The following is a 24,915-nucleotide window of genomic DNA, read 5'->3' as shown; positions in this document are numbered from 1 at the left end:
AGAGGCATGCTTTATTTATTTATTTTACTTGTTTGTTTGTTTGTTTATACATGCACTGGGTACAGTCAGAAGTGCGGGAGGGTGAGAGAATTCACCAGAGCCAGAGCGGGGTGCAGAGCAGGCAGAAGGACCGAAGTACACTGCTGAGGGGAGCAGCGGGCGGCAGGAGAGGTCTGCGCGCCATGTGGGACCCTCCTCCGGTGGCCGGGGAGCAGCCGGGGATCGAACCGGCGCCGCAGAGGTCACGGGCAGCTTCGCAACCCAGCGCTCAACCGCTGCGCCACCGGGGAGGCCCCCGCCCCCATTATTGAGATAAAGTTGACACATAGCATTGTATTAAGATAGACAAGATAATGATTTTATATATATATAACAAAATGATTACCACAGAAAGTTTAGTTAACATCAGTTGTCTCAGTCAAAAATTTCTGTCCTTGTGATGAGAACTTTTAAGATCTACTCTCTTTGCAACTTCAAATATAAAATTCAGTATTGTTTACTATTTGCCATGCTTTACATTATGCCCCCAGAACTTATAACTGAATGTTTGTATCTTTTGACCACTATCATTCATTTCCCCCTCTTTCCTTCCCACCTCTGGCATGTTCTTTGATCTATGTATCTGTGAGGTTTTGTTTTGTTTTGTTTTTTCCAGATCCCACTTTCTATTATATGTTCCTCAAGGGACTCAGCAATACTCAAGCATATCCCACGAAGCTTTAACTACTCAAATTAGTGATGATAGGAGAAAATGCAGAGAAGGGAAGAATGAGAGAGTTAAGTGGAGTAACGGGGAAGAAAAGAATGGAAGGAATGCTCTGGTAAATTTGAACATAAGTTTCATAAGGGAGCTCTACCTATAACATGGAGATTAATGCCTGGCACAAAAACGGAGACTCAGTAAACAACTGTTGAACAAATTATGGAATTGCGGTGCTACTGTAGTGTGAATGCTTCAGTGAATGGCAACTGAGGAAGTACACCCCTTTGATCTCCCTTTAGAAAGGATTTATCATTCATTTGTAGAAGAAGTTACCTCCATCGGGTAACACCTTTAGCCTCTGCTTCCACTTTTAAGCTTAAGTCACGCCCTTGTCAATGACAGGACATTGAGTGGCGGGTTGTTACTATAACCACTCTGCTACATTACTGCCCAACGTGGTCCTCTTTAAAGGGAACTGCGCTGGAGCTAGCTCTCCGTAGGACGGCCAAGAACCTCGTCGGACGCCCATCACCGCCTGAAGCTTCTGGAATGTATTTGGGATGGGTGCTGCCGTAATATAAATCTGGGGGGAAAAAAAGTGCACATCATCTAGCCCCAAACTCCGTCCACAATCTTGCCCAGAGACACTTCAGAAGAATTGCCTTAACGAGGGAGGAAAAACGAGCAAGGGGCGGGGCGAAGTGAGTGAGGTCATCTTAGGGCGCCGCAAGGCGCAGGCAGAGCCGGCGCGTCACTGACGTCACCGTCGCCCCACTGCTTTCCGGGAGACCGAAGTAGAAGGCCAGCGAGGTATTATTCAAGTTGGGGCTTGAGTTTTCCTGATGCTCCTGTATGGGTCTGCTTCTCCTATCCCGGGATCTCCATTCATGTCCGCTGATTGGTGGCCTTTTTTCGTGAATGGGGGCACTCTCACCCGGGCGTTGGGGGTAGCACAATTGCAGGACCCTCCACTTCCGCTTGTCCAGTAGCTGCTGGCGTGCTTTGGCTCTCCGTGGCACTTAACGTCTCTCTCTTGGTCTGGCCGTTTGCTTTTTCTTCCTCCCTTAGCTCCGCCTCGCAAATATCGGAAAGCGGAGAAATTAAAAACACATGACTTCACAATTTTCGATTGCCTTCAGACGTTTGGTGAAGGTGTGGGGAGTTACTTTCCTGGAGCATCCATGTTTATGGTTTAGGTCCTTGATCACGAGCTGCCTGCAGTTGCAGTTTTAGTTCACGGGAGATGGTAGGCTAATTTCGACCTTCAGTGGAAATCTGTAATGGATAATCTGAAGAAAGGGGTTTTCTTTGTAGCCTTGCCAAGTTCAGCGTGACCTTTTTAAATGTATTTTAAGATTTTAAATCTTCCGGCTTGTTGATTGTAATTCAGTTTTGGCTTGATAAAGATGTCTCTGCTCGAATAACATGTTTGCTACCTACTTATTAACCTATTTGGACTTTCTGATAGTAGACTGAATCGGGACGTCATCGTAATTTGATATAATTATTCATCTGAATCTCCAGCAACTGCTTTGAAATTTATCTCTTTTCCCATTACTAGACTTTGGGAAAACTTGTCTTAGAGGTAATTATTTTTAAAAGAAGGAAGTCTTCTGAAGACTGTAGGAGAATTATAGGTGACACTAACATGGACTGTATGCCAAAGACAGTAATATTTATTACACAGCAGTACTAAATGTTGTGTGTACATTTCACTTTTTAATGCAGTGCAAAAACATCCATATGGTAACAGAATATTGAAGCAACACCTGCAGATAGACACTGTAGCTGCAAAAAAAAATTTGTATTGGACTTATTCTCTTGGTTCACAAGTGTACTGTGCATAGGGATAGAAATAGCCCCTGAATGTACATTATATTTATATGTATTTTGGATCCATGTGTTGACTCCCAATATGACTAAGTCCAAACTCTGACATTAAGATTCTCTAAAAATTGGTTCCAGTTTATTTTCATTGGTTTTAGTCAGTTAACAAAAATGTGGCTGGACATTGTTACATGGAGGTACAAATGTCATGCAACATGAGTCCTGTCTGGAAGGAATAGCCTAGTGGGTAAATAACCATTGGAAAGTTCTGAGAATGACATGATCTGACATCAGTGTTCAACACTTATGTCTAGCTCCTGTGTAAAAGATTTTTGGAGAGTAGAGTAGGTGAAAACAAGGAGACTAATTAGGAAGGTGTTGTAGTAGTTCATGTGAAATGATACTTGTTAACAGGGTGAAAAGAAGTGAATGTAGTGAGCAATTCAATTTTGGATATATGTAATAAAAGGTAAAACCAAAGAATTTGTTTATGGATTGAATGTGGATTGTGAGAGTAAAGTAATTGTCAAGGTTTTCAGTTTGAAGAACTGAAAGGGTGGAGTTGCCATTAATTGGAGATGGAGAACTTGGGGAAGATTAGGAGTTCAGTTATGATGTGTTAAGTCTGAGTTGTCTGTTAGCCATCCAGTGGACATGTTGAGCAGGCAGTTGAGTCTACGAAGTTTGGAGTTCAGGGGGGTGGTGGTTGCTGGAAAAGAACATCTGGGAGTTTGCCTTGAACAGATGGGAGACTAGAGACAGCCATTAAAGGAGTGATGTAAACAAAGAAGAGAAGGCCTGAATTCTTAGATCATTTTGCACTTACTGACTTGGGAGATGAGGAAAAACTAGCAAAGGAGACACAATGAGCAGCCTGCCAGGGACAAGGACAGTTTTGAGAGTCTAGTGTTGTGGAATTAAGAGCGCAGTAGTATATTCAATTGTGTCAAATGCAGCTGATGGGACAAGTAAAATGAGGATTGATACTTTTGAATTTACCCATATACAGAAGGAGTATTATAGATACTAAGTCCAGAAGCCCTTAGGAGCAAAGAGGAAAAAGAGATTACCTTTTCAGGGGAGGTGTGGAAGCCTTTATAGAGGAGGGGCCTTTGATAGTTTGAAGGGATTAATTACTAGGCCCAAAGTTAGGAGGAGAATATAGGGAGGGGACATCCCAAGCAGAAGAAAAGACCTCACTTCTCTCTCTTTCTTTCCTTCCTTCCTTCCCTCCTCCACCTTCCCCTCCCCTCCCCTCCCCTCCCCTCCCCTCCCCTCCCTCCCCTCCCCTTCCCACCTTCCCTTCTTCCCTCCCTTCCTTCTCTACTTCCCTTCCCTCCCCTCCCTTCCTTCCTCCCTCCCCTTCCCTTCCTTCCTCCCTCCCCTTCCCTTGCTTCCCTCCCTCCCTCCCTCCCCTCCTTCCCTCCCTCCCTCCCTCTCTTCCTTCCTTCCTCCCTCCTTCCCTTCCCTCTCCCTCTCCCCCTCTCCCTTCCCCCTCCCTCCCCCTCTCCTTCCTCCCTCCCTCCCTTTTTTCCAAAGATTTATTTATGCATGTAAGAGCTGGGGTGTGGCCAGAGGTGTTGGAGGTAGGGTCTGTGAGAGAGGATTCACCAGAGATGGAGTGGGGAGCAGAACAGGCAGATCTGCTGAAATACACTGCAGAGGGGAGCAGCAGGTAAGACAGGAGAGGTCTGCTGCACCATGTGGGTCAGCAACCTGGCCAGGGATGGAACTCTGTTGCAGTGGCTGCCGATAGCTTCATAGTGCTGAGACTTAACCCCTTGCGCCACCATGGAGGCCCTGCTTGTCTCCTTTGAAGGACATAGCTCCCAATCAGCTGTTTTAAAGATGCTCTTACAAGTTCTTTTTCCTTCCTGTATCCACTAACCAGTTCCTGGTAACCATTTTTTCTCCAGGCCTGCTGAACGCTGCTAAAGAAATGTACAGAAGACAAATTAATGCTGCACAACTCCACTGGGCCCTCTCTTAGTTGCCTGACAATTCCTTTATTTAACCTTGACTCTTTTTACATCTCACACTCCACAGTCAGTGAATGACATTTACTAAGCATATTTATTTAGCATCTATGACATATTGCCCTGTTACTTAAAATACAATAGTGAGCAAAAATTTTCCTGCCCCATACTTACAGTCTAGAATTAATCAAATAGTAACACAAACATAAAATTACAATGATGATGTGGATAAATTTATGGTGTTAAGAGACTGTATGACTAATGTATATGACAGTCTGAGGAGGAAAAGGGAATGCTTTCTTGAGAAAGCATTTTTTATGTGGGAACTGAGTTAATTGGTTATGTGGGTTAAAAAAAGGTCAAAAACACAAACCAAAACAAAAGAGTGGTGGGGTGGAGAGGAGTCCTCATGAGTCTAGGAAGAGTTTCCAGGGAGAAAATTGAAATCAGAGAGACTTTATTTAGTACTATGAGAATAGGGTGAAAATGTTCTCACGGTGGCTATAAAATTTGGATATAGGGAAAGGAATCTATTCATAGGATGCGTTGAATATCATAGAGCTAAACAATATAGGGTTGATTATAGCTGCTTTGTAGGGGGAAATGACATTTTATCTGGCATCTTTGTTGTCAAATGACAAAAATAAAACATTTAGTAATGAATTTGATGTCCTTCAATTTCCTGAGGGATGTTTGGACAAGAGCTTATTATAGAGGATGGAAGTGGCATTGCTGAAACAAGTTATGATTACCTAGGAGGTCAGGGATTTCCATATTAAGAGTAGCAGGTTTTATTTTCTAGGGTAAGGTAGGCTAGCTGAAGCCAGGTTGGAGGATTGTGATTGGTGTATGTTAGGTTTCTTTCCCAGGCCACTGGAGATGCGTCCTTTTTGTGGGTACCCATATACAAATTACCTTTGTCATTGGGAATTTCAAAATTTCAGATAATTAAAATTTTACTTACATATTATTATAATGTTATATATTCTTGTTAAAAAAATAATAATTATGAGAACTTAACATAAATTGTGCTTCCTTACCTGCCTACTTTTCCTTTCCCAGAAGTAACCATAGTTAACTTCTATTGTATCTATTAAGAAAACTACATGCATGTACAATTATACCTCCACACTCACATATTTGTATTTAACAATATATACAAATGCGCTGTATTTTATGTTTTTCAGCTTTGTTCATTTATATCTAAACTTTATTTCATACTTTTACTGTTGAAGAGTAGTTTTTTGAATGAGCATCCTACAGTTGATTTAACTAGCCTTTGTTGTTCCCTGCTTCAGAGCTTCATTTTTGATTTTTAAAAAGATTTATTTTTCTTTATTTATGTATACAAGAACTGGGGTGTAGTCCAGAGGTGCAGGGTCGGGGATGGTGGGAGAGCATTCACCAGAGACAGAGTGGGGAGCAGAAGAGGTGGATCTACTGAAATACAAAGCTGAGGGGAGCAGCAGGCAAGACAGGAGAGGTCTGCTGCGCCACATGGATTAACTCCCTGGCTTGAGGTAGAACTCAAGCTGCAGTGCCACCGTGGCTAGTGATAGCCTGATAACGCTGAGACTTTAACCCCTGAGCCACCAAGGAGACCCTGGAGTTTCAGTGTTTTAAAGAGTGTTTCAGTGGGTGTTCTTCAACATTATCTTGTGTGAAAATAAGCATTTTGAGAACAAAAGTTGCTGGGTCAGGAAATTTGTACATATACAAATTTGAAAGTATAGTGCAGATTGCTTCAAAAGTGCTCAGTTTACACTTCTATTAGGGAATGAGGGGCTGTTTTTGCTCATCTTTGCCTGTATTAAGTACTATCAATCTTTGTAATTTTTGCTTATTTGGCAGATGAAAATGGCATCTTGTTTCGTTGATTGATGTTTCTTTAATTATTACTAAGATTGAGTGGCTTTCTTTATGCTTATTGGTTGTGTGGATTACTTTGAGTACTTTAGGTTTCTTTGTTTATTTTTCTTTTGGTTGGTAAGTATTTTTAATTTTTTTTTAAAGATTTATTTATTTATTTATACAAGCACTGGGTACAGTCAGAAGCGCGGGAGAGTGAGAGAATTTACCAGAGCCAGAGCCGGGAGCAGAACAGCCAGAAGGTCCGAAGTACACTGCTGAGGGGAGCAGCAGGCGCTGCAGGAGAGGTCTGCGCGCCATGTGGGACCCTCACCGGTGGCCAGGGATCGAACTGGTTCCTCAGAGGCTGCGGGCAGCCTCACAGCCCAGCACTCAACCACTGTGCCACCAAAGGAGGCCCATTTTTAATTATTTTTTAAAATTTGGTTTGTAGAGCCTCTTTTTATCTGTCTTTATATTGTAAATCTTTCCCCCTCATTTTTTATTTGACTTTAGATGTGGCTTGTTGGTTTATTTTCATATGCATATATTTTTATAAGGGTCAGGTAAAGATATAAAGCATCTGGATTGTTTTTAAGAAATAAAGTTGTGACATTCTGAAATAATTAAACACTGGAATGTCAGCCTTTGTTGGAAATGTTAGTAATGCAAATCTCATTTGAGGCCACAGCTCTGTCTTATTTTTATAAGCTTTGTTCAGCAACTATCCCAGATTTGGTGGGCACCCCATAACCTCACCCCCAGTTATATTTAAAATTGAAAGGAGATGTAATAGAGTGGTTTCAGTATTCTAGGCTATTTTTTCTACTCAGGTATCCTCCAATTTATGAACAAGTTGTATTCTAAAAGTTAGTTTGTGAGTTAGCTTCTAATTTCACTTATAGAGATCATGTACATAGATGCTTATCTTTGCTCTCAAGGTATAGTTTTCCCTGCAGGCTAGCCTTTTCTAACATGCAAATTCAAGATATCATGCATTTACCCTCTGTGTACTTTACTATTTATCCTTAAATGATAGGGCCATTTCTTATTTAAATATGCCATTTTTATTTTTATTTTTAAAAAAGATTATTTACACATACAAGAGCTGGGGGTAGGCCAGAGGTGGGGATGGGGTGAGAGGATTCTCCAAAGACAGAGTGGGGAGCAGAACAGACAGATGTACTGAAATACACTGCTGAGGGGAGCAGCGGACAAGACGGGCGAGGACTGCTGTGCCAAGTGGGTCATCTCCCTGGCTGGGGATTGAACTCATGCTGCAGTGGCTGCAGATTGCTTCATAGTGCTGTGTCTTAACCCCTTGCACCATATTTAGGAAGGCCCTAAATATGCCATTTTTAAAACTGAATAAATTATCAGTAATTTCTTAGTGTCATTAATACATAATTAATGTTCAGATTTCTTTCCTTCAAAAATGTCTTTTTATGTTTGGTTTATTGAATAAATATCCAAACAAGTTTACACATTCTGTTTGGTTGGTGGAATTTCTAAATCTGTTTAATCTCTTCTTCCTCTGTCTCCTTTCCCTTTTCCATATTTTTCCTTCATGCCATTTATTTGTTACAGAAACCAGCTCAGTTGTCCTGTGGAGTATTTTTTATTCCAGATTTTTCAGTTTGATTTTTGGGGGTGTTAACTTGTTTCTCTAGCTGCCTTATTTCCTGTAAAGTGGAAGTTAGCTCTAAAGGCTATTGAATTCCTATTCAATGTTTGTTGGAAGTTGGAAATGCTGCATCGATGATGCTGTGTGTGTCACATCCCTTCACATCAGGAGGTTCACACTATTTGTGATGTGAACATTGATCTGGGGGTTCAGATAGCAATGGTCTCCTGCTCCCCCATTACTCTTTGATCTGACGGTGATGTTTGCCTAAATCTATGCTTAGGAGTTGGAAAAGGCTGATTTTTAAAAGAAGTTGTCGTTCTTCCACATTCATTACCTGGAATTTCTAGCTTGATTACTTGGGAAACGGACAAGAATAACAAGAATAATGAAGCTATTCTGAGAAAATGCTGCCAGAACAACAACTTGTGATACCAGGAATATATTTCTCGTTGCTATAGTTTCGGAGGCTTAAGGAAATGTGATGGTCTTTTTGATGAGTCAGCTTGGATGTATTGCAACCCTCGGATCAGCAGTCAAACATCAATTTAGGTATTGCTGTAAAGGTATTTGTGGATGTGATTAAAATTGAAAATCATTTTACTTTAAATTAGGGGGATTATCCTAGATAATCTGGGTGGACCTGATTCAGTCAGTTGAAAACCTTTAGAAGTAGGGCTGAGATTTTAGGACAAAAAAGAAATCCTCCCTCTGGAGGGCAGCTTCATCTTATAGCCAAGACTTCTAGCATACCCTTCTGGACAGCCTATCCTGCAGATTTCAGAATTACTTAGTTAGCGCCTACAATTACTCAAAACAGTTTGTTGTAATAAATCTCTTCATGTACATCTTCTGGGTCTGATGCTCTGGTTGAAACTGCTGGTACCAGGAGCAACTCGTGACATTTCTGTTCTTTGACAAAATGGTTATAAGGGTTAGAGGATCTACTTTAAGGTGATTATATAATTCATTGCTTATACTGGGACTGCTGAGAAGAAATGGGGGAACTTAGCAGATGACAAGCTGAAACAACGGGTATAAACTGGGACTATTCTGGGCAAATTGAGGCATATTGTCATTCTGTGTGTCAGCCACTGACAGTACAATGTCAGTATGACACAGCCCCCTCAAGGAGTTTGTAGTCAAAGGAAGTAAATAAGTGAACAGATACTTACCAGATGATGTGTGAAACAGCATGGCAGCTTGTAGTTATGTTTAACCAGGCAGAGAGAATAGGAGAGCTGCGCACACAGGAGTCTTCATTGACTGAAGCAAAACCTGTTTTCACCTTCAAAAATAAGTAGGCTTTGGGGCCTCCCCGGTGGCGCAGCGGTTGAGCGCTGGGTTGCGAAGCTGCCCGCGGCCTCTGCGGCGCCGGTTCGATCCCCGGCTGCTCCCCGGCCACCGGAGGAGGGTCCCGCATGGCGTGCAGACTTCTCCTGCCGCCCGCTGCTCCCCTCAGCAGTGTACTTCGGTCCTTCTGCCTGCTCTGCTCCCCGCTCTGGCTCTGGTGAATTCTCTCACCCTCCCGCGCTTCTGACTGTACCCAGTGCATGTATAAACAAAACAAACAAACCAGCAAACAAATAAATAAAGCATGCCTCTATAAAAAAAAAAAATAAAAAAAAAAATAAGTAGGCTTTGAACAAAGTGAAGTGGGTAGGTGTTTCATGAACAGAGAACCACATAGGTGAAAGACAAGAGTGACTTGAGCCTGGGTACATTTGGAAAATTGCTAGCATAGCTATAGAGGAGAGTAATGGAAGATATTAGTCAGGCAAGCAAGATCCATATCATAATAGACCTGGTATCCAAACGAAGGGGTTTAGAATTCCCTTTCCATTGTCTGAACCAGACCTTACTGAAAGGTGAAGAGAGGCAGACTTTCTCATGCCCTCTTCCACTTTCTTCACCTCTGTAGCTGGTTCTTTAGGAGTTAGGTGGAGGGGTAAGAAATACCTTTGTGTTGGTCTGCTAGACTTTAACAGCCTGCTCGGCCATTATCTTATTACTGTGGAGTCTGCCCTCCAATACAAGGTCAGGACAGCCCAGTCAGTTTGTTATCGGACCTAAAATAATGTAGTATACCAGACCCTACAAGGCTCCTTTCAAATTAAACAAGAGCAGGATTCTTGATTGTCCTGGAACAATGGATGTGCATCATGAGGACTGGGAATGGTATGACTGGGAATGCCCAGGGGGCTGTTGACTAATGTATGACCTTACACCCAGAGACTGATCAGCAGGACACCTTGTCAAAAAGATTGGAACCACGGGTAGGGAGCCTGGAGTATGGTCTCCATTTTATTTTATTTTATTTTATTTTATTATTTTTTTAAAGATTTATTTATTTATACAAGCACTGGGTAGTCAGAAGCGCGGGAGGGTGAGAGAATTCACCAGAGCCAGAGGGGAGAGCAGAGCAGGCCGACTGACGAAGTACACTGCTGAGGGGAGCAGCGGGCAGGAGAGGGCTGCGCGCCACATGGGACCCTCGCCTGGTGGCCGGGGATTGAACCGGCGCTGCAGAGGCTCTGGGCAGCTTCGCAATCCAGAGCTCAACCGCTGTGCCACCGGAGAGGCTCTATGGTCTCCATTTTAATACTGAGTCATCAAGCAGATGTCTTCGAGACTCACCTTCCCCCTGGAAACCCCAGATAGAAATGCACATTTGTTCAGTTTCACCTATCCTTGTTTCTTTGTTCTCCCATCCTGCATAATTGATGGTGTATTATTCTATCAATAAAAGACCAGGAACTTGCTCTTCCAGGAGCATCCTGCATTGTGTAGCCTGCTCCACAACTCCAGTGAGGAGCAGAGGTGGGTGAATTCTTCTTTCTCTCTAGAAATTTTACCATGTACAACCTTAGGCAAATTTTTGAACCTCACTATGCTTCAGTTTCTTGTTTGTGAGGAGTAGATGAGTTAATGTGTGTGGAATTCTCTGAATAGAGCCTGGCTTATAAACTATGGGGTTCAGTATTTACTATTGCTGCTAATACCAGGCATTCGTTGCTCATCCTGGGATTCAAGTAGCAAAGGGGTCAGAGAGAAGTTTTGTAGCTCCCTCCTGCAGATTTCCTGTGGAAGGAACAAATATTCGGAAACTGTCTCTATAAAAAATTCCGAAAAAGTAATGCGAATGGGGGAATTTTTGATAATAGAATGATGTTTACTTTTTTAGTCTGCTTTGCCTTTATTTTTTAGTTAGGAAAAAGGCCAGTGGTTCAGTTTAGATTTAATGAGGGTAATTATTCTTACTTACTGCCTGCTTTCAGTGTTCACCCTAACCCATTTTAACAATAAATAACTACTTGTTTATTGGGGTTTAGGGACAGGAATAATTGCAGGAAATTACCCATCATGATGCTGGAGAGGGAAAGTATTTTCTAATAGAAAAATTGAATGAAAAAATTCTAATTTAAATAAAGGCCTTTTTGTGTTTTTTTTTTTTTTACACTTTAAGTATACCTTTATTTAAATTTAATGATTTTTAAAAAATATTTATTTTTATTTATGCATACAAAAACTGGGGTGTAGGCCAGAAGTGCAGTGGGTGAGAGGATTCTCCAGAGACAGAGTGGGGAGCAGAAGTCAGATGTACTGAAATACACTGCTAAAGGGAGCAGCATGCGAGACAGGACAGGTCTGCTACACCACGTGGGTTAGCTCCTTGGCTGGGGATGGAACTCATGCAGCAGTGCTGACAATGATAGCACTGAGATTTTAATCCCTGCACCATCATGGAGGACCTAATGATTGTTTTTTACTAAAATTTATTTTAAAAAAAAACAATTTAAACAATGAAGAGTTAAAACAATGAATCTTCTTTGATCCTGTTCTCTAATCCTTACGTCTTTTCAGAGAGAATTTCTACTTTTAGTATGTCTCTTCCCAGATCTTTTTCTACCTATTTGTCTTTACAGGCATTTTGAAATAAATGGCACGTGTTAGACAAATTATGTGTTATAATACTATGTTCTGTGGCTTTTTTCCCCACCACCACTTTTCATTGTGTGCTACTATATAAAGAATTACTTATTTTTAATTTGCTCTTGGATGGATATGCTATTTCATTTACCTGTTTACCTTTGATGAATATTTACATTATTTCCAGTATTTTGTTATAGGATATTCATTCAGCAAATGTTCATTGATACCCAGGCAGTGCTAGTGAACCAAAACCAAAAGTTTCTGCTCTCATGTAATTACCTTCTTTTGGAGGTGGACAGATAATAAATAAATAAAATATTGTCATATGATATTGAGGACTGTAAGATAGAGAAGAAGATGGGGGTAGTGAAAGTGAGGGGCCATGAGTGCATTTTAAAATTGGGTGGTCAGGAAAGATTTACTAATTGGTGACATTTGAGAAGAAATCTGGTGAAGGTGAAGTAAAGTGCTCAGAAATTATTGGTGTGGGAGGAGAAGAAGAGAACTTTCTCAGGAGGGGAGGGTTATAAAAGCCCTGAAGTGATGAGGCTAGCCTGAGGTGGCGGGGGCAGAGTACTGTCCTTTGTGGCTGGGGTGAAATGAGCAAGGAGTAAAATGGGAGGAGATATGGTCACAGAAGATACCAGTTGTTGGGCTTTTTAGGAGATTGAAAGGACTTTGTCTTTTATGCTTGAGTCAGATAGCAAGCTTTGGAAGTTTCTGAGCAGAGATGTGACATAATCTGACTTAGATTTGGAATGGTCGTTCTGTTTTCTTAATAATAAAGTAGTGGGCTGGAAACAAGACTATTGAGGAGGCTATTAAAGAGTCCAGGCGGAACATGATGATGACTTAGATTGACTTGGACCGGGGTGGTGGCAGAAGAGGTGGAAGGATATGGTTAGAGCCTAAATATGTTTTAAAGATAGGGTGCGAGAGAAGTCAAGAACCACTCAGTAATTTTAGATCTGAATGATTAGAAAGCTGGAGTTGCCATAAAATGAGACAGGGAAGACTTCCTTAGTTAAGATTAGGAATTTGGCTTTGGGCTCTATTTTGAGACTCTATTAACATTCTGCCAGAGGTGGAAGTAAGCAGTTGGAAATAAAAATTTGGAGGTCATTGGGGAGGTTAGGGTTGGAGTTACAAACCTGGGAGTCATCAGTTTATTAATGCAATGTAAAGTCCCAGCTTACCTAGGAAGAAATTAGAGAAGAAAAAAGAATCAAGGACAGCCCTGGGGCACTTCAAACGTAAGAGATGGGGCAGATGACAATGGTACACCAAAAGGGACCTAGAAATCATCCAGTGAGGTAGGAGGGAAACCAAGAAAATGTGATGCCCTGAAAACAAAGGGAGTCAACAATGACAAATGGTGAGAACTGAAAATTAATCATTGAATTTAACAGTGTGATTGTGTTGGTAACCTGGGCGAGAGCAATTTTGAATGAGAAGTAGGGGGCCTGATTGTAGTAGATTCAAGAAAGAATGAAAGGGATGAAATGGGAGTGTTAATGTAAGCAAATATTTTGGGGTGTTTTTTCTAAAATGGAGATAGGAAATAGGACTTGAGCTAAAGGGAGATATGAGGTCAAAATGTTTCTTTTTGTTCTGGTCTTAGATGGAGAAATAAAATGTTTTAAATTCAAGGTGATGAATCAACTGGGAAAAATTGATCCAAGAGAAAGTGGGGGAAATTCAGAGAAGAGTATGAAGAGTGCAAACATAAATTTATATGCATATATAATCATGTATTGCTCAGTGAGGGACAGCATGCAAGAAGGTGGTCCCAGTAGGTTCTGTGGTATTGCCTAGTTGTGTATAAGCTATACTATCTAGGGCTGTGTAGTTATAATCTGTTGCATTCATACAATGACAGAATCACTTGAGTGTGCTTTCCTTAGAATAGATCTCCATTGCTACAACTCAACAAAGAGAAACAGCCCAATTAAAATTGGGCAGAAGAGCTAACTAGACACTTTTCCAAAGTAGACATACACGTGAAAAAATGTACATCAAATGATGACTTGTCATCAGAGAAATGCAAACCAAAACCACAATGAGGTAATCACTACCTGACACCTGTGAGAATGGCCCATATCAAAAAGAACAAGAAAAAAAATGCTAGCAAGAATGTGGAGAAAAAGGATACCATCATATACGATTGGTGCGAATATATCAATAGACTGGGGTAGCCCTGTGGGAAAGAGTATGGAGGTTTCTCAAAATTAAAAAAAGTATATCTCCCTTACCACCCAGCAATCCCACTCCTAGTATCCATCCAAAAGAGGCAAAAACACAAATAGAAGGCTATATGCTCTCCTATGTTCATTGCAGCACTACTTAGAGTAGCCAAGTATGGAAACAAGTGCAGTACAGATGAGTGGATTAAGAAGATGTAGATTATACAAAGGAACATTTAGCTATTAAAAAAGATGAAATTTTCCCATTTGTGACAACATGGATGGAACTGGAGATAGTTATGCTCAGCAAAATAAGTCAGGAGGAGAAAGGAAAATACTGGATAATTTACTTATGTGGAATATAGAAAAACAAAACAAAGGAACAGAAAAACTAAACCAAACAAACCCTAGAAATCTGACTGTAGAACTGAAGCTACCAAAATGGGGGTTGGGTGAGGGAAGCAAAGAGGGGAGGGGGCCAAATGTACTATGGTGGAGGATTATGGGTCCTTTGGTGGTGAACAAACGACAGATTTGTATGTTAGAACAGATGTACGTTATACATCTGAAGAGGTGTGAATCTATACCCCCAAATTATATGCAGTGTTATAAACCATTGTTACCTCAATAAGAATAATATAATAAAAAAAGAATGTGTCTGTATTGTTAAGTGGTGACTTTTATAAGGATTTGTGTAGACTAGATTCTTAAAGGGAGTTCTTGAGTCAAAGTGTGTGTGCATTTAAACCTACCAGTTTACCGGTTTCACCTGTAAAGTATGCTTGCTGATATCAAACTTTACTAATATTGGAAGTTATTGCCAATTTCATGGTTGAGAGCTTCATTACTTTAATTTGTTGTACTGCTTTGTAGGAGCTCTATATCATTCTATGTTTTATTTTGGCAAATATTTTCTTTTTTTTTGCCTCTTAACTTTGTTTATGGTATACTTCTACCGTATAGATGATTTTTAATTTTTTGTATTGTTAGCTCTATCAGCTATTTCCTTTCATAGCTTTTGGATTTCATTTGGGTTATGTAAATATTTTAACACATAATACATTTTTAAAATTCATTTGGAGTTTATTTTTTTGTATGTTATGAAAGCGGTATTTAGGTTTTCCATTACTTTGTTCTTAAATGGTTAACTACCATAGGAGTTAACTATTACTTGAAATTTTGAAAGAAATGACCTATAAAATCTTCTAGGCTTGGAGACATTTTGAAGGATGGATCTTTGACTCTTATTTTTCTGTGAGTAATAGTCTGTTTGGTTGATGTACTTCTTTTTAGGTTAATTTTTTTTCTTTTGTTTTTTTTCTACAGCATCTCATTCTTTCATCCAAATTTTCACATTTATAGGTTTAAAATTCTGCCTCAAGAGAAGAAAAACTAAGTCTTGTGTATATTTGCAATATATCCCTTGTACTTACACCTCTATCCAGTAGCAGGTGCTGCTACCACCTTTCACAGATGGTGGTTTAGTTGTTTCCAGCCTTAATGGCTTAGCTTTTACTGACTTTCATTTTGGGGGTTATTCCTAGATGATTCTTATGTTTTTAAAGGATTGCAGACTCCTTGACTGTTTCCTGTCATTCTGACCCATTTACTCTTTAGCTTACAACAATTTCTGCTTTTGAGGTCTGCTGGGGGTCTGTTGCTTTCTTGGTTTCCCACATTCCTATGAACCTTTTTCTATTTTTCTGTTATTTGGAGAGATTTTGGGAGGGATGAGAGGCAAATAGATATTTTCTGTTAGCCTTTTGAATAGCGAGTAGCAGTTCTTTCCTGTTTGCTTTTCTTTTATAGTCCTTTTTATAATTACTGGCTACTCAGTAGTTGGGCAGTACTTTTATAGTGTAAGTAGTGATAATCAGATGGGCTTCATTTTTTTTTTTTTTAATGAAATCAGATGTCTCATTGCAGTAGATTTGTTGAATAGAATGTTGATATATTGTGATTAAATAGTCAAGTAGTACTACTAAAATTTAAATGACATAGTCATAAGCTTTAGGACTATAAGGGACTTTACAAATCATTAGGCCTACTGCCTTCTTTTATGGATGAGGTTTTTTCAGGTCCAGAGAGATTCAGTGATTTATCTAAGGTGGCAAAATCAGAGATCAAGTCTGATGGAAAGCCCACATCTCTTTACTTGATTTCTATTTGCTGTTATACTTTCTTGCTATTCTCTTTAGCTATGTACTGAAAGAATTATTTTCAGCTAATAAAAAAAAATTAAACCTAAAAATGGTACATATGGCTTGGAATTGCTTCTGAATTTGGTCTTAGTTACCATATTAAGTGCATTGACATGGATTTTGCTTTTTCTTATATAGCTATTAATATGATATAAATGTGAATTTTAAAAGAATGAGCTGTCAGGATATGCTATATACTAAATGAAAACCATATAGTTTATTTCTCCCAAGTTTCCTCTTTTCTGCTTACAGACTTTATGTGATTTATGAACTCTTTGAATTTCTTATTAATATTTTAAAGAAGCTTAAGGAATATATATAGACCTGAAAAGGTTTTAGTGAGAAGTAATCATATTTCAGACCTAGAATTCCTAATTTTTTTAATTTAATATACTGTGCTGCTAGATCAACACATAAATTTAGAATGTGTAATTTTTCAAAAAAAAGAATTCTGTTGTTGGTGTGGATGACATGCTGAAGACCATGATGTCTGTTTCTAGAAATGAGTTGTTGCAGAAGGTATTTTAAAAGTTTCTTTGCTTGTCATTTTTTTTTTTTCCAGCATTAGACTTATTTTGTGTTGGTTGGTCTTTAATATAAACAAAATTTTTTAAATGTAGCATTTAGATTGTTGTTATTTCATGTTTGATGGTCACATCTTTAGTGCTTGAAAAGCTTTGAGGGTTTGATATGTGTAACATTAGTGGCCTTGAGTAGTTAGATAGTTCTAGAACTGTAGTCTTAAAAGATTTGTTTAATTATGTTCAGGTTTTAACTCTCATAGCACTTTTGAAGTACATGACATGACTGTTGATTTTTTTTTTTTTGTAAACTAAATAGCAATCTTTCCATAAGATGAATTCTAAGATTTTATTTCTTTTCCAGCTGGCTACAATGGCAGGTGAAGAAATTAACGAAGATTATCCAGTAGAAATTCATGAGTATTTATCAACATTTGAGAATTCCATTGGTGGTGTGGATGACATGCTGAAGACCATGATGTCTGTTTCTAGAAATGAGTTATTACAGAAGGTATTTTAAAAATGGAATTTTAAAAAATAATTCATATATCAGATTGCTATTTTATGAAAAATATAGGAGTAGGAATAGATTAATGCTATGTGCCTTTCTCTTTTTCAATTTTACAAGTGTTTGGGTAGTTTCAGGGAGCAAAACAAAACTCCAACATTAGGAAACACTTCCTAGCAATATTTTCATTTTTACTTGGTTTTGGAAAAAAAAGGAGCACTCACAGCGTTCCTTTTGACAGACTCTTTCTTTGACCTTTTAAGTATTACAGTGATGTTATCAAGGTTTCTGGTTTCTGGAAACCCTATAGGACAAAAACACTAAATTGACTTTGACAGTCTAAAACAAATCTCATTATGTTTCTTCTGTCTTTGGTATTGCCTAAGCATTCTAGCCTGCTTCTGATACATAAATGCTTCATGTACACTGTTTACATTGATAAATTACTTTTGACATATGCAAAGCCCAGATTGTAACTCTTGAAATTAAAATAATTCAAAAGAATTTTTCTTAGATTATACACATTCCTTGCCTAACTGAAGATGGTACCCTGAAGTGAAAATTTGTGGGTAGAAATCACTGGTAAACAAAACTTCTTTTTGCAAATTATATCCAGATCATTGGTTATTGGATTATTGGAAGTGGGTTGAGGGGGGGACATTTCCTTGATACATTGTGTTTGGTCAAAGTTTAAAATATTATTTGATGGTGCTCAAAGTTTGTGTGTATTTCTTTTTTTCCTTAATAGTTGGACCCACTTGAACAAGCAAAAGTGGATTTAGTTTCTGCTTACACATTAAATTCAATGTTTTGGGGTATGTATATGACTTTGGAATTAATTACAAAGCAAATTATTTTTAGTGTCAAAAGTGATTTATTTTTTAAATAGTAGCCATTTATATGCAATTATGTTTTGTGGTAATTTTAAGTTATTTAATTCTTTTAAAGAAGAATATCAGATGCCTATAACCACAAATTTTAATATATATAGAGAAGTTGAATAATAAAAGTTGAAGTTAAATAAAATATTTAATCATTTGTGTTACTTTTTTTTGGTAACTAGAGTTTTTAAAATTAATATTCCTAATTAATACGTATACCATTTTACTCCACGCAATCTTTCTCTTATAGTTTATTTGGCTACTCAGGGAGTTAATCCTAAAGAACATCCAGTGAAGCAAGAATTGGTAAGATATCAGTGAATTTTTTTTTTTTAGTTTGCATGTTTGTTCATTGTATTTTTCTAAAGTTTAAATTACCTACTAAAGGACTTTTATCATACTAGTTGTAGAGAACAAAATTATTTACAGTTGAAATTATGAAAGTGAGCAAGATTTCCTTATGTCTTTAGTTTTTCTTTCTCTTACCTTTGTCAGAGAGTTGGTGTTCCATTTATTATATAAACCTCTGAATGGGAAAAATGCAATGATTCTAGTAATTATTTATAACTTTCATATAATTTTTCCTATAAATTCTTGAAATCCTGTTCATCTCTACAATCTCCACTCCCCACCACCTTTTTTCTTCTTCTTATTTTAAACTCTTACACAATTCTTAAAAGTATATTCTAGTTGATTTACTAGCAAAGACGGGAAAGTTTCTCCCCCACCTTTTCAATTCCTCCATTAATTCATTTTCTCAGCAGTAAAGAATCCAGTTCAGCAACAAAGCTAAAAGCTTTTTTGGCACCAGTTGTATGTGTACTGTCCAGTAATTCTGCATTAGTGACATATTTACAACCTGTAATAAATCTTTTAGGTTTGTCTTTGTATTCCATTTGGATGTATAAGTACAGTATATAAGGTCTGGTATCTTGGAGTTTTTGCTGACTTCAAAAATTAAATCATTCAATTTGAAAGAGAAAAATTAGAAATCTTACTTATGGTTACCTTTTTGACTTGCCTTTATGAATAAGAATATTAATAAATTTATTCTTTGTGTTTATAAAATATAAGGTAAATATATATGTGTAATGCTACTTGACACTGTTATTCTCAAGCCTTATGATACTTGATATGTATATTATTTACAACTTACTAAAGTATTTGGTCATTTATTATGAAAAAAAATGAGTAAGCCATATCTGTTGTCTTCATTTTTTTTTAACATATTGACTAAGACCTCTTTTTCTTTTGAAGTTCCTGGGGGGGAAATGAATTTATTTTAAATACAGAAATTGTGAAAGATACTTAAAGCAAAAATATACAGCTATATGATACACAGATCTTGATTTAACTGGAGATACTGACTTTAAATATTAAGACATGTGCATTGTGTCATCTCTTTTCAACTTTCTAATACAGACTTTACATTTATAAAATCCATCCTTTTTTCTTTAAAACAAAGTTATTTGGAGTATTTTAATATTTGATTCTGTCATTGGAAAAGGATAAAATTATTTCTTCTTTCTCCCTCAGAACACAGTTTATGGAGGAGTACATTCATATTCTGAACAAGGGTTGGCAAATAAAAGCACACATAAATCTATTCCCTTTTTTTGTCTCTGTGACAGACACTAATTGAGCATAGCATTAATGTTTGATAGGAAACCTGTTTGCCATGCATAAGGCTTTGAAATTCTATCAATAAATTGAAATCAATTTATTCATTAACAAATATTGGAGTGCCTACTAAGTACCAGGAATTATTTCCAAGTCATTCCAGGATGATTTCTTAGTGACTAAAGCTGATAAATATCCCTGCCTTTGTGGCAGATGTCAGACTACCTAGTGGAGTTACCTAGTGGAGGGAGACAAACAGTAAATATAATATAGCAAACAAGAATAAATATGTTAGGAAGTTATATGTTATGGGGAAAAAGAAAAAAAATATATCAGGGTAAGGGAGTTTGGAGCTCTTGAATAGGATTGCCATTTTAAATGGTAAAGGCTGTGCCTATAACAAGATTAACATTTGAGCAGGCTGGAAAGAGGAGAGATAGTTGCTGTGTGGATCTTTGAGGAAAGATTATTCCAGGTAGGGTTGGGGTGAGTGAGTATTGGGAGTACTTCGGTTTTTACTTTGAGAGAAATAGAGGGAGGATTTTGAGCAGAGTTGTTCGTCTTTTATCATTAAGATAGTGTGAGATTCTGCATTTTTCTGTGCATGTTTATATAACTATTTTGATTAATGAAACTTGATTTTAATCAGTGATCATTTATGTTATTTTACGGTTCTCATCATCTTTATTTCTCCAACTGAAGTATAGAATAGACCTTTGTTCTGATTAATGGTCTCAGAAGATTCAAAGTGGTATGGCAACCTATTATGATTCTCACCTTGCAGTCTGATTACGACTGTGTATTTCACTAGAAAATGAGTGTGCTTGTCAATCAAAACTATGAAATTGAATAAAGGATTTTGTATTTTTATTCTATTTATTTTAATTGTGACGCTTAGGTGGTAATAGTAAAAAAAAGTTAAGTACTGCTTCATCTGTTTCCTGTGTAGAAGGATTTCAGGAGAGTTTAGTTTGTGTGTTGCAAGTATCTGAGAACTTTGTTTTAGAATATAAATTTAAGATGTATAAGAGTTAATATGTGTACTTCAGTTAATGCTAAATTAAAAAAGCACATATAAACAATTTAATGTTTATCTCTGAAGTGATGTCTTTGTCTAGTTCTTCCTGTTTTAAAACTCTGAAAACACTTCTGAAATGACTTTGTATCCCCAAGATTGAACTACAGGAGATCGTAGGGTGTGTGTTGTGTATCTTATTCACTTGCACTTACTAGCATCACTCAGTTGGCAATAAATACATAGCTACTGAATTTCACTGAAGTGTAGTATAATAAAACTTAGTGTTAGTGAACGGCTTAGTAAATCTATTGCTTTTTTTTTATTTTTTATTTTTAAGGAAAGAATCAGAGTGTACATGAACAGAGTCAAGGAGATAACAGACAAGAAAAAAGCTGGCAAGCTGGATAAAGGTGCAGCTTCAAGATTTGTGAAAAATGCCCTTTGGGAGCCAAAACCTAAAAATGCACCAAAAGTTGCCAATAAAGGGAAAAGCAAAAATTAACCTTTTGGTTTTGATGTACACATATTCAAAAAAAGGACATCATTTTTTGGTTGTTGCTGTTTTCCACAAAATAGATGATGATTATGTGGCAGGATAAGGTTTAAATATATTTCTAATTGAATTCATATGTAAAATTTACATTTTAAATTTGAAATGATACTTTCCCCCCCAGAAAGAGCTAAGTTATCTTTATTGATTTTCCTATAAAACACTGAGGTTTTTAAACATCGTGGTATATTTTATATTTGTATTTTACCATTGCTCTTGATGAGACTATTTCCTCATCTAGGTCAATCTTCATAAGTACCATTTTATAGCCAACTGTGGAATTTAAGTTAAATGTTCTTTGTAAACATTTGTCTATTTTAAATGAATATTTTAAACTTTATGAAGTTTGCTAAAGACTGAAGTTGTAAATACATGTTTTCACTATATAATAAGAAAGAATGAAATGACTTAAATGTCTTTTTTTTTCTATTTAGTTATTTCATCATGTTTTCATGTTTTGGGGATTTACTGCTTTTTTGATATTTGAACTGTGAAATTAAAACTTTTAAGGTTATTTAATTCTTGACACTTTGCCTCTGTATACCATTTAAAGTAATATATTTTCTCGTTAAGATGGGAAATGAGATTGTATATTGACAGCTGAATTTTGGTGAAATGGCTGTATCCTATCAATAAAAGCTATAAATATGTAGCTTACCTATTTACTTTTCTCCTTTGAGTAAATTTGTCCTGGAAAAGAGGAAGATAGCTTTTAGAAATCATTAGAAAAATTCATGAATTTTTGAGGCAGTCTCAAGTATGTACAAGTATTTTGGAACAACTTTCTTATGTAATACCATTTACGCTGTAATTCAAAGGAGATGTGTTATGTTTATATTCTGATTTATTTTTCTGGAATGTTTGTTGCATACTTAAAGACTATTCTAAATGTCTTAAGTTCACAATTTTAATTATATGCCTTCAGTGCTGTCTGTCTTTGAATCCACACCATTATGTATAAGAATGCCAAGTACAGTAATTTTTGAAAAAGAAGTTGTTAAAATTTTCTGCATGATTAATTCTCCATAAGTAACCTTGAATAAATGGGTTCTTTGATTTATAGTAGCATATATTGGAAATGGTCTTAAAATGTAATGGATTTTGTAAAATATGTTGAACTCTTTCTATGATGCATGAAGAGGAAGTCACTGATAGATGCAGAGAGTCTTGGCTCAGATGTCAGACAATTTTTGAAGTGGAAGAACATTTATAGTTATTTTTACTCCTTTTTTCACCTTCATCCTAATTTCTAGTTTTTTAAAATAGTAACATCTTCCAGAGAGAAGTAAATGTTATTAAATCAAGTTTATGTGTATGTAGCCTTGTGTTATTTATTACAAAGATACTTTTATAACTTGTGTTTTTGTATATGTTCTAATTTCATAAAGAAAAGTTAAGTGAAAAATGTCATGCAGTTCCAGAAAATCATTAGCTAAATTATTGGTTTGTGAAAGTTCAATTCAGCATTCTATTAAATTGGAAATTCTTAGGTGAATAGTTCTTTCAGTCTTTACTGGTAGAAATAAAAAAGTTTAAGTGCATTCGTTTTATTATATATAATTTAAAATCTAGCATGTGGATAAGGAGCTGAGTAATAGTAGTACATTGAGTTGCTTATTTGTTGTTTATTTACTTCAAAAATATTTTATGAGATCTACATTGACAAATACTGTGCTAGGTTGCAAATAAGATAACTCCAGCCTTTATTCTAAGAAAAGAAAATAAAAATGTTATGCAAAAAGTACCTCTTTTTTATTCATATTTTTTTTCCCAGAGTTACCGGAAAATTTATGACAAATTGTGTTCATTAACCTTAGAACCATAAAGGGTGATGGGTTGATCTGTTTGACTCTGGTACAGTTATTGTTAACATAGTCTGTTCCAAATGATAGTCTGCTCTAAGTTTAGATGTTAATTACATCTTTTATTAATCTCTTTGGGAATTAACAAATTGGAGAGGTTATAGTTATAGATATTTTTAACATTAGAATTATAGACTGTTAATCTAATACTAAATAATGAGATTTTGTCTTTTAATAATATTTTAAGTACAATTTTCTTCTTGTTCATAGTTGCAGGATGAGAATTCATTTTAATAAAGTAGAATATGTTAAGAAGAAAATTGAAGCTTGAATTATGGTTTACATTCTGGGAATTAGGAGGTTATGTCAAGTTGATTGGTTTTTAAGATACCCAGCAGATTAAAAGATTGTTCTATTTAGCTTTTAGAAAAGGGTTGGTATTATTTCTAAATAAGGCTTTTAAAATTGACAAGAAATGTAGGAAATACTTGAAAAACAGATAATGTATTGATTGTAGATACTTTTTTAAGTAGGTCATTGAAAACAAAAGTTGCTTTGGGAATTGAATCACATAGCTTATGATAGAGTTATCAGAAATTCTGCTTTTACCAAGTGATGTTAACTGAGAAGGATTTGAGCTGTGTCTGAACCTTCATGTAATAGCTAAACTGGGTATGTAAAGGGAAGAAAAAGAAGTGTTGTTATCTGGTTATCTCCCTCGATTACATTGTTTAGTAAACTTGCTCAGATAAATTCAGTGGCTCTTTTACCAGATGACCTCCATAGCAACTTATTTAATGAATGTGATTTGGATGTAGTTTACTATTAAAAACATTTCTTTTTCTTTACATGGTCTAAATACTTCAATTGTGGAAACACAAACCATATTTTTGTTACTTCATGTATTAGTTTGTTATAGTTGTCGTTAACAATTATGTTAAGAGGAAAAGTATATAGAACTTTATTATAGAATTCTTTTTTTTTTTAAAAGATTTTATTTATTTATTTATTGATACAAGCACTGGGTATAGTCAGAAGCGTGGGAGGGTGAGAGAATTCACCAGAGCCAGAGCGGGAACAGAATAGGCAGACTGATGAAATACACTGCTGAGGGGAGCAGCGGGCGGCAGGAGAGGTCTGCACGCCATGTGGGACCCTTGCCGGCGGCCGGGGATCGAACCGGTGCTGCAGAGGCTGCGGGCAACCTCGCAGCCCAGTGCTCAACTGCGGCGCCACCAGGGGAGGCCCCTATTATAGAATTCTATAGATTTGCTCTTCTAGATTAATTTGCTATTGTGTGTGAGCAGGATTTCAAGAAAATACTTTGAATGTTTTTGGTTTGCAGTTTTATTTTCCTGTCAGAGTGAGCTGTCAGACTACTCTTTGGAGCCACTCCGTGGCTTAATGTGCCTTTTAAAAGTGTTTATTTTATGGCGTAATTTTTAATATAGCCCAGAAGATTAGTAAAGCTATCCAGAAAAGGGGATAGCTATAGTGATGTCTGTTGGCAATTGAGGTTTAATTTTAATTCTGTACCACCTAGCTCTACCCAAAAGGCCCTAGACCAAAATCAGCCTAGCTCTGTGTTGCTTATCTGTTCACAGAAGGTTAAATAAAGATGCTCCCCTTTCCCCCCTCAACTAACCTTGAAGTTTAGCAAATGTATCATGGCAGAATAACTGCATGCAAGATGTCAATTTTGTAAAGTGATATTTCAGAC

General features: G+C 37.0%; 1 protein-coding gene across 1 annotated transcript; it reads left to right on the top strand.

Annotated features, from left to right (window-relative positions):
* The first annotated feature begins 1,456 nt into the window (after nucleotides 1-1,456).
* On the top strand, nucleotides 1,457-24,001 carry C1D (C1D nuclear receptor corepressor). The gene is made up of 5 exons (XM_037527512.2): nucleotides 1,457-1,513; nucleotides 17,181-17,327; nucleotides 18,073-18,139; nucleotides 18,456-18,511; nucleotides 21,181-24,001. The coding sequence occupies exons 2-5, from the start codon at nucleotides 17,190-17,192 to the stop codon at nucleotides 21,343-21,345; spliced, it is 426 nt and encodes a 141-aa protein (XP_037383409.1). The 5' UTR covers nucleotides 1,457-1,513; nucleotides 17,181-17,189; the 3' UTR covers nucleotides 21,346-24,001.
* The last annotated feature ends 914 nt before the right edge of the window (nucleotides 24,002-24,915 follow it).

Source organism: Talpa occidentalis, unplaced genomic scaffold (genome assembly GCF_014898055.3).
Source record: "Talpa occidentalis isolate TD23 unplaced genomic scaffold, MPIMG_talOcc4v2.1 talOcc4.5, whole genome shotgun sequence".
NCBI lineage: Eukaryota > Metazoa > Chordata > Mammalia > Eulipotyphla > Talpidae > Talpa > Talpa occidentalis.
This window is presented reverse-complemented; position numbering and strand designations above follow the sequence as displayed.

Bases quoted from the DNA above. Each gene is read 5' to 3' on its own strand.
- C1D (XM_037527512.2), top strand. From the start codon at position 17,190: ATGGCAGGTGAAGAAATTAACGAAGATTATCCAGTAGAAATTCATGAG. The intron at 18,140-18,455 runs GTATGTATATGA...TTTCTCTTATAG, and splicing joins ATTAAATTCAATGTTTTGGG to TTTATTTGGCTACTCAGGGA. The intron at 18,512-21,180 runs GTAAGATATCAG...TTTATTTTTAAG, and splicing joins ATCCAGTGAAGCAAGAATTG to GAAAGAATCAGAGTGTACAT.